The sequence below is a fragment of the Poecilia mexicana genome, unplaced genomic scaffold (genome assembly GCF_051168715.1).
Source record: "Poecilia mexicana isolate PSO_F unplaced genomic scaffold, ASM5116871v1 scaffold_10, whole genome shotgun sequence".
In the NCBI taxonomy this organism is placed as follows: domain Eukaryota; kingdom Metazoa; phylum Chordata; class Actinopteri; order Cyprinodontiformes; family Poeciliidae; genus Poecilia; species Poecilia mexicana.
The window spans coordinates 9,461,624-9,482,581 of NW_028263379.1; the positions used below are offsets into that span (position 1 = coordinate 9,461,624).

Genomic DNA, 20,958 nt, shown 5'->3' on the forward strand with positions numbered 1-20,958 from the left:
CCCTGCTTAACCCTCTGATGTCATCTGCAAGACACCAAGTCATCAAACAATAAATCCTTCTGCCAAAGAAGAAGCTTAGAGAGAATCAAGTCAATTATTTTTTTCCTAGTTCTCGTTCTTCAAAGGAACAATTATGAGGAAGGGATCTAGAAGCCACCTGTCTGAAACAGCTTGAAGGCCCTGAAACACTGCTCTGTTTTACTTGTTTTACAGTTTTTCTGTATGGGCAAGTTAGGACGAGTCAAACACGCCACAGGCCTCCTCTCTGCTGTTGTGTGGCTCTGTACCATGTATACATAATAACCTGGGTATTAGTTATGACTACAAGTGTATTATGTGCAGATGAACAAGTCGATACAAACATGAGCAAAGGACTCCATTGTTTTAGCTTCAAAGCGTCTTTTGTTCCTCATTTAAAGTTTAATACATCCTTTAATACTCCTGTTTTTCCTTCTCACAGGTCTGAGGTCAGACAACGAGGTACTGAAGATGGCAATATCAAGAACAACACTCTTCACTTTAGTGACATTTCTCCTTGTAGCAAAGTGTCGTGGAGTAATGGGAAAAGGAAAAGACACCTCTCTGTTAAGCTTCACACACCATCTTTACAATGCCACTATCAATGAAAATTCTGCCCCGCGGATATATGTTGAGATCCCTGTGAAGATGGGTATTCCGCTGACAGACCAATTGTGGGACATCAAATATAACATCGTTGCAGGTGATGATGAAGACTTCTTCCAAGCAGAGGCTCTATCAGTGGGGGATTTCTGCTTCCTTAGGATCAAAACTCGCAGCAGTAACTCAGCTCTGCTGAACAGGGAGGTCAGAGACAGCTACACTCTCACAGTGGAAGCAACAGAAAGCACTTTTGAATTACAGGCTAAGACAAAGGTGTTTATTCAAGTGCTCGACACTAACGACTTAAAGCCACTTTTCTATCCCGCGTCGTACAATGTGGATATAATGGAAGGCACTCCACTCAAGACGAGTGTGGTCAAAGTCAGCGCAACAGATGCTGACATTGGAACCAATGCTGAATTTTTTTACTCCTTCACAAGCAGAGCTCATCCATTTTCTGTCGATCCATTCACAGGCGTGGTCACCCTTGTCAAGAAGCTCAATCACACTCGGATGCAGAGGTATGACCTCACAGTTTTAGCAGAGGACAGAACGAAAAAGATATCAGGCATCCAAAAATTTGGAAACACTGCTCGCGTCACAGTCAACATACAAAAGATGCCAAAGGAGTTTCCAGTCATCACCCCTCCCCCAAAACCCAAAGTATCTGCAGATGGAGAGGTAGATATCAGCATCCATGTTGAAGCAGGAGTCAAGCCCGTGGAATCTCTTCATATTGTAAATGGGGATCCTCACCAGTGTTTTGAGATAATCCCTTCAGGTGTGCAAAACATGGACTTCCAAGTGATTTCAACAAAGAGGATTGTTTGGTCTCAAAGTCCTTTTGGGTTGAATTTGTCCCTTCAAGCTAAAGATAGGAGCTCTCCAAGCTTTCTGTCTCCAATTACAAGAATTCACATTCCAGCAGGTCCTCATTGGCCTTTAACATTTCTAGAGGACACCTATACTGTCACCTTAAGTGAATTTTGCCCTCCTAAAACTCATGTGACTAAAGTTTCTGTCACTTCATTTGATCAAAATGTTACATTCAGCATCAAAAGCAATCCAGACAGCTTGAATTTTAAAATCCATCCCAAAACTGGGATTATCATAACAGCAGAGAAATTTGACTACGAGAGGAAAAATCGATATGAATTTGATGTGGTGGCCAATCATGGTGAAGCAGAGACTCATATTGTGGTCAAGATTTCTGATGAGAATGATAACAATCCGCAGTTCAGACAAACATCATATCAGGCTACAGTGGATGAAAACATGCCTGTTGGCAGCAGCGTTCTAAAAGTCACTGCTTTCGATATTGATGCAGGTAAAAATGGCTTTGTTACCTACTCTATTGCGAGCTCTGGACCTTTACCTTTCACAATAGATTCATTTACAGGCATTATCTCCACCTCTGAACACCTAGACTATGAACTTATGAAACGGCGGTATCACCTAAGAGTCTGGGCTTCGGACAGTGGCAGTCCCTTCAGTCAGGTCAGCGAATGCCCCGTGACAATAACCCTGAACAACTTGAATGATAACATCCCTCTGTTTGAAAGAGTCGGCTGCAACATCACGATACCGCTTGATTTAAAAGTGGGGCACATACTTGCTGATATTTCAGCCATTGATTTAGATGAGTTGCAGCAGCTCCAGTACATAATAGAGTCAGGAAACGAAGCCCAAATCTTTGGCATTGATTCCATTTCTGGTTCAGTCTTTCTTAAAAAGCAAATTCCCCCACACGAGGGCTCATTTACCCTGAAAGTTGTTGCTACAGATGGAAAGCATCACTCTGAAGTCTCAGTTGTAAGAATAACTGTCACAAACAAAGGTGAGAATGCAACAGTGAGCTGCTTGGAAACAGGCATTTTTAAAAAGATGACTGATAAACTAATAGAGTCAATAAAGCCAGTTTTAATCAACCAAGAAGAAGAGTCTTTCTCGGATATCCACATCACTAACAGACATTCTCCCAAAATTGCTAAGAGCATTCCCAGTTCTATTGATGTTCCTGAGAACTACACACTTAATTCGACCATTCTCCAATTCAAGGCCACAGACATGGACTCTGGCTATAACAGCATGCTGGTGTATGCAATATCAACAGGAAATGAAGATGGGTGTTTTGCTATTGACACGTTTTCTGGAGAACTTCGTTTAGCTTGCCCCCTGGATAGAGAATCCAAAGAGTTTTACATTCTGAACATTACAGTTTACGACTTGGGAACACCACAAACATCTGCCTGGAAATTTCTCGCTGTAAACGTAATAGATATCAACGACAACCCTCCTGTTTTTGATCAGCCCAGATATGTGATTCAAGTACCTGAAAACGCTGAGAAAAACTCTGTTATCTTCAGAGCCAGAGCAGTGGACGTTGACACAGATTTGAATGGAAATGTCCTATACTCCTTTCTGACTCCGACTGACACGTTCAGAGTTGATGAACTGACTGGAGAGGTGATTGTGACGGGTCCATTGGATCGAGAGAACTCTCCCAGACATGATCTCTGGATCAGAGCCACAGATCAAGCCAGACTTGGTCCTCAGTTGTTCTCTACCACTAACCTGGTGGTGATTTTGGAGGACATAAATGACAACCCACCTAAATTTGTGCCAAAAGTCTATCATATAAAAGTTGCAGAAGATGTTCCTGTGGGAACTCTGCTCGTCTGGGTGGAGACCGTAGACCTAGACCTAGGTAGTGGAGGTCTTGTCACATACAGACTAATGAGCACAGAGGGTGGGATCTTTCATCTTGACTCCTCTACTGGAACTTTGACCCTGGAACGTGAGCTGGACTTTGAGAGGCGACCATCTTATAATCTCACAGTTCAAGCCGTGGACCACGGCCTCCCTCGTTCCTTGTCATCGTCCTGTTTTGTGGAAATTGAGGTTCTGGATGTCAATGAAAACCTCCACAAGCCAGTGTTCACAGAGTTTGTGTATGAAGCGGCAGTGATGGAGGATGCAGCAGTGGGGACATCCGTGGTAATGGTCTCAGCTTCGGACAAAGATCTGGGTCGAGATGCAGTGGTCAGATACCATATCAGCGATGGCTCTGGGCTTGGAGTTTTCTCTATTGATGAAGAAACAGGTAAATAAATTGAGCTTTCTTCCACTGTTTCAATAATATGTTGCAATTTTAAATACATTTTGAGTTTGGGGTTAAACTGTATGACAGAGTAACCAGAAACACTTTAGTTTTGTCAAGTTAGTTTTTAGCATCAATTGAAAATGCAATGGCATGAAGCATTTATACTATGAATACCTTACAAAGATCACATTGATAAGAAAATCCAATATATTTATGAATAGTTTCTTTAGTCAAATGTTATCTGCACCGTCACCTTCCTATAACAATGGCCTAAGTCATTTTTTTCCCAAAAGGCATTTTTATTTATTTACTTTTTGCCAAAATCACTTGAGGCAAAAAATGACTTAGGTCATTATTTTATAAAGGTGAGGATATTTAAAGTTAGTTAATAACACTAAATCAGACATAAGTGCTGCAGTTTGATGCCACATAAAGCTTCAGTGTAATCCATGTCTGCAAGACAGGATAAAAGAAAAACTATTTAAAAGCAATGAGAAAGTGCAACATAAACATCACAACTGGCATATGCATGTACATTAAAAATATTTAGAGATTGGCTTGTCAGTTAAATTAAGCCTTTCGGTCACTGTATGATTAGAATCAAACCCATCTACAGTCTTCCAATGTTTTCATCTTCAATAATTATAATGCTTTTTTTCTTCAACTATGAGAAGTTGAGCCAGCATCTATTGTTTCCCCAGGCAGTTGATCATTTAGCAGCTGTGTTTATGATGTACACAATACAACTGTGTCACCTTAATACAGTGAGATGGAAGAGTATTTTTGAAGTGCTTTGTTGACCTATCAATTTTATCTGGTAATTTTATATTAATTTTGTCAGGTTTTCTTCTTTGTAGTGAAGATCAGTTTAACGGTTAACAACAACAACAACCTCTTCAGTGGAGAGCAAGAACATTAGAAAATGTTAAATATTGTTTTTACTATTTTGGTTGTAAAAAGATGATGAAAACTAATCCTATCAATCAAGTAAAATCCGTGCAGTCAGGTCCCTATTAATTGTATGGTCTCCATAGCACTATACAACTTGGGGCAGTTTTTATTTATTCTGTGGCATAAAACTAATTAGTACTTACATGTATTCATATTCAAATATTTTGTACTTTATGTGGCAGCTACTGAAATAATGTTAGAGACTCATTTCAATGAAATTTAATAACTGGTTGAAAATTCTCAGAAAGAGAGCCTGCCACGCTCAGTGATTCACATTGTGTTAACGTCACCTGTCCATTCATTATCATGTTATATGTAATTTTTACACATTCAAAAATCATCAGACTGCACAAATCACTTAAAGGTGTGAAATTATTAGACAGTCCACCTGCAAGCTGAGCTCCAGGTTGCTGCTTGTCCTGACAAGGTTCAAGTGATGTGATTGAAATCTCTAAAGAGAATCTTAATAGAACTTGCAGAGAGAATGTTTTAGTGACAGTTGATGTAGCAGAGAAACACAGACACATTTATCAGCATTTGCTACCAACTAGGCTGAAGGTCAAAGTCAGGTATAACCACAAACATGAAATCCCATTTGCATATTATTGCCAGTACAATATAGCAAGTTTATAAACACAGTGGATCTTTACATCAATCCATTTCCTGATGCTGTTTCTGAGTTTTTGATAAACTTGTCATACAGGGCAGTGCTTCCTCAGGTATTTTTCCATCAGTGTGGAAGATACCTGGTGACCCTGCAGCATATCAGCCCTGCATTCCATTAGCCTGCTGCTGCACTTAGGGTTCAGATAAAATCAGGGTAAATAGAGTTCTCTGTCATGGTGGAACAGTGCTGAATTATTACCTGTTTTCTTTCTTCTTTTTTTATCTTTTGAGTTCTCACCCTGTGTGGAGTCATTTTAAAGTTTAAACTGACATTTCTTCATATGTCTTTTGATGGACTGAGGTTTCAATAAAGTATTTTTATGTAAACAGTTTTGCCCAAATTAGTTAGCTCAGAATGGTAAAAGTTCTCTTCCCCTCCTATTCCCAAAAGAACGACAAAAAAAGAATATTTATTGTAAAACAGATTATAATGTTTTGAATCTTTTTGTGCTCTTCAGGTGTTATTCGTACAGCAGAAGCGCTGGACCGAGAGACGGTACAGCATTACTGGCTCTCTGTCTACGCCACAGATCTGGGAACTGAGCCTCTGATCTCCTGGACTCACGTATTTCTGGAGATTCTGGACGTTAACGACAATGCTCCAGAGCTTTCCCTGCCAGTGTATTTTGCATCTGTCCAGGAAAAGGTGGATAAAGTGACCTCAGTCATCCAGGTGTTGGCCACAGATTTGGACATGTCCTCTGAGGGGAAGCTTTCCTATCAGATGCAGGAATCTCACAAGACGTATTTTGACGTGGATCCGAAAACAGGTAAAAACAGTTCAAAGAAAACATATGCAGCATCTTATAGAGTCATTGTTTTCTCTATGATCTTATTAGATAGCAGGTCTTCTCCACAGGTATGTTAAGGTTTAGACTTGACCAGGCCAATGCAACTATTTTTTTTTCTTTTTCAAGCAGAAAACCAAGCATTCTTCACCTGCTGTGTCTGGGTTCATTGCCCATGTTTAAGCCATGTTTTAATTGTCGAATAGATAGTTTTATGCTTAATTCCACAATTAATTGTCATAGTTGGTAGCTTATGGTTAGCTCCTTGGTGTCCAAGTCATTTAAGACAATAAAAGACCATATCATCAACCCTTTATCACATTGGATATTGGGGTGAAAAAAGTGTTTGTGCTGAGATACTCTTTTAATTTGGTCTTTCCTGTCCAAAGAAGATTGTTCCTAATGTGGTGTGATTCATTCAAATGCAACAAACCTACGTCATGTTGACATGCTATTAGAGAGAATATGCTTTACCTTTATCTATTTTAAACAAGTTGCTCTTATACCCTCATTTCCAGTTTGCCTGCCAGAAAACTGGACCATTCTAAGAGGTCTTGAACTTTTTTGTTGTTTCTTTGTGCATTGTAGTCATTGGTCCGGCCGTGGGTTGAATTTGCTAGGAAATTCAATCCTATGGAGACCAACAGCTGGCATATAGAATAATAAACTGCAGAATCAAATTTACTTTGTTTGGAAAGGGCATTTAACTTTTCCCATAATGAAGACAATGCGGCCTTCCCAGTTTAGCCTGGTGTTAACACACACCTGCTTGGTCCAGAGCAAGAAATTGAGGTGGTTCCACTGATGATGACTTGTAAATCAATAGCATTTACTTTGCAGCATCTGGCTGCTACTTCTCTATGACAACAGCTAGGGTGCAGTTAGTTTCTCATATAAATTTCCAGTTTGGTTTTCCTTTTCTTAATAATGTTGGTAATGTTGCAATCTGTGGTGTGTTTTAGTCTAGCTGAGGTCTTTTTATTGTCCTGGTGTATCCTGAAGTACACACTAGATTTAAAAGATTTTGTTCTTTCTTTCTGTTCTTGTACAATACATTTATTTTCAGCTCTGAATATGTTCTTGCACAAATGTTTTCCTACAAAAAGAAAATGAGTTTCAAGGAAATCATTATTTCCATTAACAAAAATATTTGCATACTGCCTTTTTGTATTACATTGTAAATCAAAATGTTGTTGGTTTAGGGTTGACTCAAACTTTATTTTTTATTGTTTGGTCTCTTAGATATAGGTAATTATAAATAGATAGATGGGTAAATAGGTATGGTTTATTTTCACATTATAAAGCAAAATTATTCTTCTAAAATACATATTTTTAAGTTAACATGCAAGTTTACCTCCACTGTGGTATGATGGGTGTAAATGGATCATATTTCAATTTGCTATATATGTATTGCACATGCAGTTTAAGCAAAAATATAGGCCTCCTGTTCTCCTATGAATAATTTACACCTTTACTAAAATATGCTTTGTGTTCAAAAGACATCTCTCATAGTTTCAGCACATCCCCAAGGCAAGTTTCACATTTTGATTCAGGGGTTACAGTCTTTACAAGGAGCTGTAAAGGCTGGCAGGAGTTGTATTATTCACAAGGTCTGTTGAAAAGTTTCTGTTTGTACAAGTCTGAGCAGCGCAGGTAGGCGTGTCACAGAGAGCAAAGCTGAAATTAAAACTTGGAAGCAAGTAAAGTAGCAGTCACTGCTAAACTTACTGCTTCATGATTTTGATGGAGAAGTAAATCTTTATAAAAAAGTAGCACTAAACCCTTAGTATCTGTACAAACTCTTGACAGTTACAACCCAATTACGTGGTGAGGACTTTGATGTTCAGGTGAAGGAGAGCACCATGAGCACTGGCATTACAAGCTGCTACAAGTACTGTCCTCCTCCTATTATCTGCTGTGCTGTTTGTCCACACCCTAAGGCTAATAGACTGAGGGATTACAGAAAGAGAAGGCCAGTTGTGTTGAGAAGGAGACAGGACAAGTTGTAGGTGTCGAAACAGCCCCGCTGTGTCATACCAGGAAAGGCCTTTTCTTGTCTGAGCGCAGCTGTATTTGATATTCATTTACTTGCAGATATGAGAACAGAATAGAGTGTTTTTGGTTGAAAGCCTTCATTGTGTTCCTGTGTATTTCTGTATCCTGAGGATTTCCTAACGTCAAGTCTGGTCTGAGATCATTTAATTGGATCTGAACCAGAATCTCTGCAGAAAAGCTACAAAACTAAAACTTTCACTCTAACTTCTGAGTAGAAGTCTTATAAAATGCTGTCTAAAGTGTAAACAGCTTTGTTAAAATGCAAGGTTTTTGTAGAGTAAAAACAAACCTACTTTTAATTTTACCCTTATCAATGCCTTTAAAAAATACATACTCCTTGAATGTTTGGGTATTTTATCATGTCACAACTAATGTATCTGCAAAATGACAGACCTATGTATTTATGTAATACAGGACCTTGTTTTTTTTTTTCAAATCTAAAACTTATAACATGCATTTCTGTTTCAGCCTTATACTGATCGCACTAGCAACGCCTGCCTTCAGATGTCATCTAATTAGCAGATAGAGTCAAATATGTGACATTTAAATTAAGTGGAAATACAGCTGTTCTGTAAAGGACAGAAAGAAGTTTGTTGGAAAACATTGGTGATTAGAGAGCATAACAGACACCAAAGAACACAGCAGAGAGGTCAGTTCAGAAAGTTAAGAAGACATTTAAAGAACTGTTGGGTTATAGGACAATAAAATGAGCTTTAAACATCTCACAGGGAGGACTCTGTTCAATCTGTTAACTTTAAATTGGAGAGAGTGTGACACGACTCCAATCCTACAAATACTGACCATCCCTATGGTAAAACATGCTGGTGGCAGCATCATTTTGTAAAACTGGGTCAATGGAAAATTAGGATAAAAAAAAAACTACTATGTGTCCCTTATGTCATTAAATCATGTCTTGGAAATCAAATTAACTTGTTGAAATTCTACATTGAACAGGATATACATGTTTGCAGTAGAAAATAAGTTTATATTAGTTGGTTTCAGAAAAAACATAATTAAATTTAATTGTGTGACTACTCTCATCTGCTCAGTTGCCATCAAAACTATGTTTTCTGGCATCAAAAGATAGCTAAAACTGAAAGTAATTAACACCTTCTTATTACATCCACAAATGTGAATAAACCACATGAATTTAGGCAGGTACAGTCACTGTGAGTGAAATAAATGTTCTGTTGAAACGGGATCTTTGGAACATGATCCACCTTGTCTTATTTTCACAGATAAACCACCTATTACTAATGCGTGGGGTGAGTTGTGCAGAAACCTCTCATGTTCTGACAGGATAAAAATGACTCACATCTAATGCTTTTGACTAAGAAGCATATTTTATGCAGCAGCATTGTCTGTTGGTTTCAGCCAAGAATTACTTTTAGTGTCAGGCAGGAATGAGTTCTGCTTTGAAAAAAAAAAAAAAAAAAAAAGACAATTATCCCACATTAAGTTTTAATAATCAAAGCTGCTGCTTCATAATTTAACTGCTTTGGTAAAGGTATAGGTTTCATTATTTGATAAAGCAGTTGTGCACTGGCAAGGCCAGACAAGTATGGAATGTACCCATTTCATTAACATTTTGAAACGGCATATTTGTCAAACTTTTAAAGAAAGTTTATGGTCCATTTACTGATAAGGGGTGAATTTTGATGCGTTTTTGTATCTGACATTTGATACTTAAGCCCGCATAAAGGTGAATCTCTCATCCTGTGCTTTCTTGTTGTCAGTAACCCCATGAAAAGAAACCATAGCATATTACCAACTGTAGCTTCATGGTCCAAAAACCGTTTAGGTCAATTTACAAGCAACATATTGCTGTACTTTAAATATAGACTCCAACTTAGTGGTATTTCAGCTCATATTCTTATTTCTGTTGCCACATAACTTTGTCAACAGATGTGTAATAAGCTACTGAATACTAAAAATAATAAATATCCTTTTCTGGTGGAGTTTTCTAAGAACAATAATTATTACTTTCTCGGGATGGCTACAAAGTCCTAAAGGGTGTACAATAAAAACTTCTACTATGCACCTCTGGTTTATTTTTCACCACAAATCAAATACAGATCGACAAGTAAATGAAATAGGTATCAAAAATAGGTTTCAACAAACAAAAATATCTGTTTTAATTCATCACATTTTCATAGGGACATTATTGGGGGATGCATACATTGCTTGCTGAAGATGAGATTAGATTATCTTTAAATATCTTTTGTTAATAATTTTGCTATTAAATACAATTTTTAAGTTTTTAGAAACTTAAGCCACTTTTAAATGTCTGCTCATTTTAACTACAAAAATGAAAAGCAGCTTATATTTTAATTCAGTAGTTTGTATTTTAAATGAAACAATTAAATAGCTCCTTTTTTGTTTCCATCATTGATTTCTGATGAGATAATGTTATTGCCACAACATCCATGAACTTCAAAGTCAAAATGTGAGAAGCTCTTCCCTCAAAATGAGTGTTAACATGACAGGACATATTAACCAATAACGTGAAACACCATAAACATCTCAATATAACATGTGATCCATGTTTACACCCATTTTTCAGAGAAAGGCAAGGCAATCAAAATGCTCATTGTTTATTGATACTTGAAAAATTGAATACTTTCAAGCAGATATGCTTCCTGTCCTGGCCACCATATCATGGTGATTCTGCTACTGCTGAATATGGATGCTTTTTTGTAAGAAATGTCCTCATATGGGAGGTTTCTGTGCCTTCGTCACTTTCAGCTTTAAGCGGAATGGAAAATGCCATCAGCATTTTATCAGTTACAAGAAATTACACATAAAAATGTTGGGGGTTTTCCCAAATAAAGAACTATCTGTACACACTCTGGAAACATGGCTTAGTGGGTGCAATGTGTATTGTTGTAGTACTCCAGACCGGTCTTGGTCTCGGGACCACTTTTTGATGGTCTCGGTCTCGGACTCGACCGCATTTGATCTCGGTCTTGTCTCGGTCTCGGACATTGAGGACCCGAGGTTTTATCACTAAATTGCCAGCATATTAACATATTTGTTTTCGCTGGATGCAAAACATACTGATTAAAATCCAAGCAATAACGTGACGTTTTACGTGTTTCTGTTACAGCTGTCACACATCGCCTCCCCTTTCACTCGCACGCGGCGCTCCAAGACATGCGCAGTGGTTTTCTCTGAGCGGCAGATGTCTGTCTAATCGTTAGTAGTATCTCGCTGCATAAATCATAAGAAATCTGATGGCGACGTGTAAATTCAGCAGCACTTCGTTTTCACAGACCCTTGGGACTATGTCTAGTTTTTATCGTCACTTAAAAGAAGCTCAACGAAAGGTAGGCTCTGTGGACGTGATGTTAGCTAAGCTAGCTGTCAGATGACTTTATGTTAATTTTTGTTTTAAAGTGTATTTCTTTTGTTTCTTGAGAAGCAGTTGTCTGTAAAACTCAGTAAAAATATCACTAATAGGGTATTTAAAAAAATAATTTTATATTTATTTTTGTCAGATGGTGTTGACAAAGTTCTGGGTAAGGTCCATTAAAATTTAATTTTCAAAAAAAAATGTTCCAACTGTGAGCCTGCACTTTAGCATCTTTACATTTCCAAAACATTATTACATAAGCTTGAGGCATGATTACATTTTTTGATGGAGAAAATTGAAACCCATTTTGTCCCTCCTCTCAGAAATCACTGATTTAATAAGAAAAAATGCTGTCACTCACTGTGCTGAATTATTGTGCGGAGGTGCTGCATATATGGGGCAACGCAGTGACCAAAGTCTGTTTTATAGTGATGTGGCATTCACAAACGATCTGATTCTTTTGAACTGCTCTTTACTTAAGAGGATATAATTGGAACCTCATTGAGAGCTTTTGTTCTTGTAATGCTCTGTATACACTGCAGTAGCTCTTATTATTCTACTTAATTAAATATAAATTGGTATTTATTTAATCAGTGAATAAACAAAACATAAGAACAGAAGAGCACAGCATGTTCGTTGCTCTTTGATTTTTTTCGTCACCAGTCATTGTGTCAGATGTTACAGCAGGAGAGAGGGTGAGAACAATCGTGCTTCTTTACTTCTTGCTTCATTGGTCAGTCTTCATAGTTGAGTGTTTACGTTGGCGCAGACAGTGGTGGTTTCTGACATTGGCAATACGGGCAATTGACTAGGTCGTTATCTTTTTAGGAGTGGCACGAAACCGCTGCGGCTTTGCTTCCAGAGATGGAAGCAAAACAAAACAAAGAGTTTGAATTGATAATGATACTGGTTAAATTTATTTCAGCTCTAAGTGTTTAATAACTAGGTGGTTTTATGGTAATGTGAATCTTTCAGATCAATTTAAGAAACAATTTTGATCGTATTTCACATTTTATTGTGTCATGTATCGCGGAGCACTGCTCTTGGTCTTGACTCGGTCCAGACCTCTCTCGGTCTTGATCTCGATTTGGTCTTGGACCCTAAAAGTCTTGGTCTTGTCTTGGTCTCGATACTCTCTGGTCTTGGTCTTGACTTGGTCTCGGGTTAGGTGGTCTTGACTACAATATTAGCAATGTGGAGTAAACAAGCAATTGAAATCCAGAATTTCTTTGAAAACATTGTTTTTGACAGCTTTATAATAACACAAGTCGGTATAGTTAGTTGATAGTGAAACTATCAACTAACTGATAGAATGATAGAGGAAAAATGGGTAAACAAGAAAAAAATCACTCAGATATTTAATACTTAAACAGTAAATAATAAAGAAAGAGTTTAAATAAGTTTAAATATTAAACTTTAAAGTTAATTGAAAATTTAATTTGAAAAGTTTTAATAATTTATATATTGAAAGAATAAAGCAGCTTAATTTTAATAACCAATATTTCCAAATTAGTAATCATTTAATTCCAATCGGAAAATCTGCTATTATTATTAATACATTTTACGTGCTATCTTGTCAAAGAATTATACCATTGTCTGCTTAAGATAGCAATAATGACATTTCTAATAAATCTAATATTAAAGCTTATGATAAAATGTACGAAATCTTGTGGGATGAACTCAGCATGTTTTAATGGCCTATTTACTGTTCTGGAGATGAAATAAATCCCAGGCTTTTCAGTAATGGAAAAAAAAATCTGCTCGATTAGTTATTGTAAAATCAAAGTCCTTTTGAAATCTGGGAAGACTGTTAAAGTCACAATAGTTCATCTTGTCTGGTGTAGACATGAGATGACACCTGTGATATGACCAAACCAGCCTGGGTCGATTAGTTCTCGCAGAACAAATGTGCTCCGCCAGTTGCCACAAGCCGTACTCTTGAACCTCTTGAAACTCTCATAGGATATCATGTTTAATGGGGAGCCCACTCTACCTTTAACATGCACCAAAAGACGTCCTCAAGACTCTCCAGAGACCAATAACAGTTTGCCATATGTCTAATGTCTTTTTAAAAACATGTATTAACTTTATTTTCTTAGATATTTTTTATGTGCAGCAATGTCTTGTGAAAATTCTCAGGTAAAATAAAATGGAGACACAATGTAGTGTCTTTCTGTTCTGGATGACATCCAGAAATCTCTGAAGAAATGTGGCTATCAGCTCAGATGAAGGCCAAGATACAAACAAAGACTCTATTACAAGTTAGAAACAGTATGTCATTGCTTTTGAAACTCCCACTAATACTTCACAGAGCGGCAGTGTGCTTCTCAGATTATACTATGAGAATATTCAAATTGTTATTTGATCTACTAAAGTTTTTTTTTTTTTTCACTGTTGTGGGTCTGTCTGAATTAGACCTTACATCAAGATTGTCTGGATAGTTTTGTACCTTAAGGGGAACAGTTCCTCAGTGCTTCTACTGAACTGAAGATTTTATTATCATTTTGCATAAGCAGTTGGTGTCAGATGCTTCTGATCACCTTGTTTGGCAATACTTCCTCATGGTCACCAATTGGGCATTTTACCACTGGCCATGTTTGAAAGTTGAGAACAATTTTCCAGGTGATATATTGCATGTATAGTTCTGAGATTTAGACACGGCAAAAACTACATAAAGTCCACGTTGTGTTTGTGAATTAACCTTGAAACAGTCTGTGTGTTGAAAATTATTGCAGTAAATGTACAAATTCTGCATTAAATCATGAGGAATAGGGTGTTCTGCTTTAGATCAGATAACAGTCAAGCTGTGAATGTTTTTTTGCTCAGGGATGGCAGCTCAGCATTGTTCTTTTTAAATCGCTCTTTCCTGCAGGCAGCGACAATTCTTGCCTCATCTCTTTTCAGGCACTTGTTTACCCGCATGACTGGATTTGCATACATTTGTTATTGAGGGATTTCTGCATTCTCAGCTTAACATAGAGTTTCCCTTTTCAAGCCTGAAACAGTGGATTTAGACACCTGCTCTGCAGTCTTAAATCACCGAAACGACTCACTGATCATCCTAACATGCTCAGAAACATAAAATAGAATTTTATGAAGCTCAGTGAATATATATACAGGTATTACAAAGAAGAGAAGCGACAGTTTTGGAGCTTCAGATCAGCGCTGTTTATCTTCACGTGGTTCTGACAGGCCTTCAGTGCTGCTGAGTGAAAACAGGCAATGTGGGAGAGATAAAGCTTTACCCCAATTCCCATGTCTTTCCTGCTGAGAGAAACACGCTTTCTCATGTGGCCCACCTGTCTTGTTGTTGTCCTCTCAGCTGGGCTTGTTTGCACCGTCGTAAAAGGACAGAACGACTCTCTACAGGGCCTTTCACTCCACTTTTGACCCCTTAGACGTCCCTCCACATAACAACGCCTGCACCTCATTTGGCGCTGCCTGACCAAACACTTTGGGGGACTCTCTAAGGGCAGCTGTTGATCCTGACATTTCGTCTGTTTGCATTTGCAATTCAAACAGCCGAGTGCTGCAAAGATGTCAAGGTTGTTTTCCCTGTGTATACAGTTTGAATACTTCTCTAACATTTTAACAATGTATGTCATTCCAATCATCAATTTTTTTTAGAATTCCTTACCTCTGCTCTTAAAAGGCAGCTGAGATTTGTAAGAGAATATTAGTGAACAAATAGCAAAATAAAGACCAAGGAACACCCCTGCCAGGTCTTGGAGACATTTTAGAGAGGAGTTCACAGCAAGGTTACAATATATATCAATATTTCAAGGTTTGAACATCTTTAAAGTGAAACTAACCCCCAAATATATATATTTTTTGTTGGTTATGAACTGTCTAAATAGGTTATTTAGAATTCTATCTTTGCTTTTGTACAAATTTTGACATTTCCATGCAATTAGTTTAGTTCAGTGCACAAAAATGTGGGAAAAGACAGATTAAAAACCTGGTATGTAAATTATTGTGATGAAAAATAAAGGTAAGAAAGAAAACACAAAAAATAGATTACATGTAAAACTAAAATCTGAGATTAAACAGCTTTAATTATCCATAACTTATTGTGTATGTCATACTTGTTTAGAGAGAGAACAGAAGTGGTAAACATTCCAACAGTGATCGCTATTGTTCTCCTAAAAATTGTTCTGAGAGTGGGAGCAAAGTTCAAACCCCGCCTCTGTCTCCGTCTGTTGGATTATCAGTCGGGGAGTAAGTAGCGGAAATTGTGAGACTGACTCCTCTAACCTCAGAAAATGTAATGGGGAAGACAATTTCTGAAGCAGTTCAGATACATTTTGTTGATGGATTAAAGTTCTCATTGTGTTTCCTGCCAAAGCCATCTGGGCAGCGTCCCTGCAACTATTTCACATTTTCTGTCTGCTTGCTGTCTCTTATTAGTTGATTTACTAAACACCTCATATGCAGAGAAATGGTGAAAACGAAGCCACTTGTTTGGTTCATGTCCTTCTTTAAGAAAGAGACTTTTTTACTAACATTTTCAAGAAATTAAATTTTCCAAAGATACTTTTTTTGTCAGGCACACTGCAGTCTTGAATCAAAAAAATGTTTCATCATAAAGTCATTTTGGTTATTAGATTTGGAAACGTAGCTAACAGTAATTAGCTGCCTTAGCGAAGTATTCCTGGTAACGACGCAGGAAGATTGCTTACAGAGAGTAGCTACTGATTTAATAGCATCTTTGGACATCAGATAAGAAAAAAATCCTAATAAAAGAATACATTTTCTTTATGCTCACAATACCTGCTGCTGAATCCTTGCCCAAGTTATTTGTACTGACTGGCCGTGGTTTGTCTTTTTCTATCATATTGGTAAACCAAGTTTCTGATTGTTTCACAATCCCAGGGCACAAGAAGTTTGTTACAGGAGGAACTGGTTTTAGTTGGCAAAAAGAAATCCCCTTTTTTCTGTTGTTTGTGTTTACTTCATCCATGTTTCCTGCTTTGAAAATGCTACGTCGATTTATTTTTTAACTCAAATAGGGGGGCAAAAAAATAAAAGTTCCCCTATTGAAGGGGGGCCTTATTTGACATATTCGAATTAAAAAAGCTTTTCTTGTCAAGGAAACCTTTCTTTTGTTGTTTATAATATTTATATAATAGAGACTGAGAACATCTATTGAATAGAGGGAGGCTCCTATAAACTGATACAAAATGCTTTTGGGCTCAATCTAAAATGGAAATGTCCTGACATGTTTTAGTTCTCTGCATTTTATACAAGGATTATTTTGAAACTGTAAATACATAAATAAATAAAACATGTGTTTTTGTTTTGCAATATTTTCCAGATATTGTGGGTACAAATGCTATTTAATCATCTATGTGTGGAAGTATCTGGTTTTATTAGTGTTACTCAGATGTTTCCTTTTGTGTCTTAAAATGGTGCTTAGCTTTAATTTTCTCTTCTCTAAAATACAAACATGACCTTTAAACCTAAACATATTCTTATTCCACACATGAACAAACTTTAAAGCAAGCAAACATGAATGTATTGCATAAGAAAACACAGTAAACATAAAATAAACTGTGTTTACTCAGGTGTGATCGGCTCTGTTTTTCTGCCCCAGACGAGACACAAATGTGCACATATAACTTTCACCTGTCTTTGTTTGTTTAGGTGTAATGTCCACTCTCACTCTTCTGGACTAACACTAACCACGCTGATTGTGTCTGTATTCACAGGTGTTATCAGCACACACGCTGCTCTGGACCGCGAAGAAAAACCCGAGCACAGCATCGAGGTCAGACTCCCATGAACATTTTCAGTATCTTCAAACCTACACTAAAACTAAAATCCTGCTACTCTGTAATGCATTGACTTACCACAGTATCAATAAATCCATGACACGCTACGTTCTGCAGACTGTTAAAGGCAAGCTGCTGCCTGTTTAACCTCCTGTTTTTAATCCCACTTCTACAGAAAAGCAGCAGGCTTGTGTGCAGAAAACATGGCATCCAGTTGGAATGTTTTAATCAGCTGTAGGGAGGTGTGATAGCAGCAAGAGATCACTGTTTGAATTCATCGAGGTGTCCTTTTAAACTCACTCAATATTCAGCAACACACTCTGAAATCTATCAGAGTAGACCATTTCTACTCACAGGAGCAGCAGGTGTTCAAGCTAACTTTTCTCGATTGGAAATATCTTTACTTTTAGTATTGATCTTGAGCTTCTGAGTTGGAAATCAGTGACTGATTAATTCTCTATATCAATGTTTTGGCTCTGAAATAAGACATCCTACTTTTTTTGTAACTTGATTGAGTTTACACAGCAGATTAATGAGAACCAAAGAATATTGAATGAGGTTTAATGCTACACAAATAAGGAGATGCCTAAATTAATCTATGTTGGTACCAGTAATTACCAGGTTTAATATCCAAATGTGTGGTAAATGTTCACACCTTCTTGTTTAATTGATGATTTGCACAATCCTTAGTTTTTTTTTTTTTTTATCAAATTACACATTAGCATAATTATACTACAAATACAAAAACAAATAAAAGAGCATATAAAAAAATCTAAATAACCAAAGAACCAAAAACATGAAAAAAATGTTTCTAATTTAGTAATTTAGGTTTAAAATGTGAACAAATATCAAAACATTAAACCTTGCTTTTCTTCTCTTTTAGGTAATTGTATCAGACAACGGATCTCCACCTTTGCAGTCTACTGCCACGGTTGTCATCCAGGTCCTGGACACCAATGACGAAAGGCCGACGTTCACAGACAAACTTTTCCAAGTCAAAGTGCTGGAACAGCGCAATCATGACGGTAAACAGGAAGTCTGCAGGATAGTCGCACGAGACGATGACGAGGGCTTGAATGCTGCCATCACCTACAAGCTTCAGGATGGCACCGATGAGCGGTTTCACATCAACCCGCTGACTGGAGTGGTGACATCACAGGGGGATTTCTGGCCAGGGAACTACAGCATCCTCACAGTAGGTGTCCCATGTTGTTTGCATTGTTAGGAATTTCACAGCTTTTAGCTGTATGAGTCTGACTTTCAGAGTACAATGCCTTAAAAAAGGGAACTTTTTCAAATTTTGCTATGTTGCAACCAAAACAACATGGATGTTTTCTACTGTGACTTTATGCAGCAGGCCAACAGAAAGTAGTGCTTATTTGGGAAGTGGACACACAATGACACATGGCTGTCAAATGCTTTGTAAATAAAAGTGTGAAGGTCTCCAACTTGACATTGGAGAGCAATTTAACCACATTTACTTCGATACCACTAAATACCTTTTATTGCAGAAGTCACAAAATTTACAAATCTGATTTTATTCATTTTGGTTAAGCATTATTTTCTTCCACTTCAATATGAGATCCAGGTTAGAAAACCAGGGTCATTTTCAAACTATTATCTGTTAACACTATCAACAAAGGTCTATGCATTTCTTTACTTTTTATGCATTCAAACTCTGTAGCAACAATTTATCCAACAAAGATTAAAGTCTGAGCAAGAGATGTTATGAGATGCAAACTGTCACAAGTAGGAGGATTTTTTTAGTTGATTATTCTGACACTGAAGTCAGAAGTTTTAGAATATTGAGTAAGAACATGCATAATTACACAGCATAAAAGCCTTAAAAGCTTTGTGTCATCAAGTCAGCAACATTGCTTACATTGATGGTTAGCGTTAAACATCAGAAAGTTGTTGTCTTTTCACTTACATAACCAATGAAAAACTTCTCATTTTTACATTTTCAGAGTTTTAAGTGTTTTATGTGAAACAGCAGCAAATCTACTATCTTGCAATATTCCCTCTAGATGTTCAGTAGCAGTGAGAATTTCTTTTAAAGTTTATATAAGTATGGTAATGTAATAGAGACCCATGATTTACACTTCGTTACTTACAGAAACAAAAAATATAAAGAATTGCTTTATTTCTAATTATCAATGCAAATTTTGTCGAGATAATAGGCTCCTGTAATTTAACGTTACAATGAGCACATTTTCAATAACAACATAATTTGTATAATTATCTCCATATGTCTCCACAAGAACATAATTGTTTCTCAGAACTCCTCAGAATTCTCAGTTTTGTGCAGTTAATTAAAATCCAATCCTGTTTATCATCCAAATATTCTTTCTTTATTTTTCTGGTCCACACACAATGAGATTAAGTCAATTTTTAGTATGAAAAAACTTTTTCTGTACCTTTCTAGATCGAAGCCACCGATCAGGGCATCCCTCCTCTCTCATCCAAAACTCGACTCGATATTGAGTGGGTCCGCCGTCCACCACCGTCCAGCAAACCAATCACATTCGAAGAGCCTCACTTCAACTTCGCTGTCATAGAAACAGAATCTGTCACTCAGATGGTGGGCATCATCGCGATAGACACACATCTCGACTTCCTGCAGTACAACATTGTAGGTGAGTGGACAGACTTAGATTCTCAGCAGAGTATCGATCAAAGCAGCAGAACTGATGAGAGAAGCAGAATGAACTTCGAGTCCTAATGAAGAGTAAGCATCTCAGAAACGAGGCTAAAAGAAAACAAGGTTTTAAAATACTATTAATATTTATTTCTATAGGCTTCTAAATTTGACAAGAAAGAATAGAAAACAAACTGCATGAAGCTCCAGAAACGAGCATGCACTGATCACCGAGTAATGGCTCCTCATAGATCACAGCGAGTCTCTCCGACTCTGGCTCTGTGTGACATTAAACTCCAGCGACTGGAGGGAAATTATATTTGACATTCAGTGTATTGCAACTTCCACTAGAGTGCTGACTGTGGGAGCTGTGGTTTGGGCTGCAGAAAACAAACAGCTCACAATCATCATCCATCTTTATGAACAGCCTTATAATGTGATGTAGGATATTTTCTAAAGGTCAGCAAAGGGCTGCAATGCTAAGTAATGTTGGAACCCTAAGAGTGGAAGGAAGAAAATCAACTTTTACTTCACTGCTTCCAGGAGTTATTGTGGTACTTGTACTTGTTTTTTGTATTTAATTTGAAGTTTAAAACTTGTGGGATTTTTAGAGCTGTGAACAGAAAATATTCTTCATGAGGAGAATGTACTATGGAATCCTTCCTCTAATTACTATCCAGCCTTGAATAATATTGTTGGAGAAAACTAGGTGCTTTGTGAATGGGAAAGTAGGTTGTAGAAAGTATTAACAGCAGGGGTGGTAATAATTAGCTTTTTTCCCACCAAATAAATGTGCTCAAAGTAAGATTGAGTTTTTTATTCTTTGGTGCAAGATTATGGTAGTGCAATAACAGTATTTTTGCATGTCTTTAATAGGTATACATACTAAAGCTTTTTAAAACTTTTTGATACTTCTGTGAAATTAATATAGGTTAGTATAATGCATGTTTTGAGATTATACTAACATGAATTATTCATTTTATATGTAAAGACAGCCAAGGTTTTTAAACTGC

At 37.2% G+C, this 20,958-nt stretch overlaps 1 protein-coding gene across 1 annotated transcript in view; it reads left to right on the plus strand.

Moving 5' to 3' along the window:
• fat2 (FAT atypical cadherin 2) overlaps positions 1–20,958 on the plus strand; it is a 94,236-nt gene that overhangs the window by 12,687 nt on the left and 60,591 nt on the right. The window contains exons 2-6 of the mRNA XM_014997806.2: positions 461–3,724; positions 5,800–6,111; positions 17,245–17,303; positions 18,191–18,502; positions 19,733–19,943. Coding sequence (XP_014853292.2) covers positions 490–3,724; positions 5,800–6,111; positions 17,245–17,303; positions 18,191–18,502; positions 19,733–19,943 — 4,129 coding nt within the window. The 5' untranslated portion in view covers positions 461–489. The remainder of the gene's footprint in view (positions 1–460; positions 3,725–5,799; positions 6,112–17,244; positions 17,304–18,190; positions 18,503–19,732; positions 19,944–20,958) is intronic.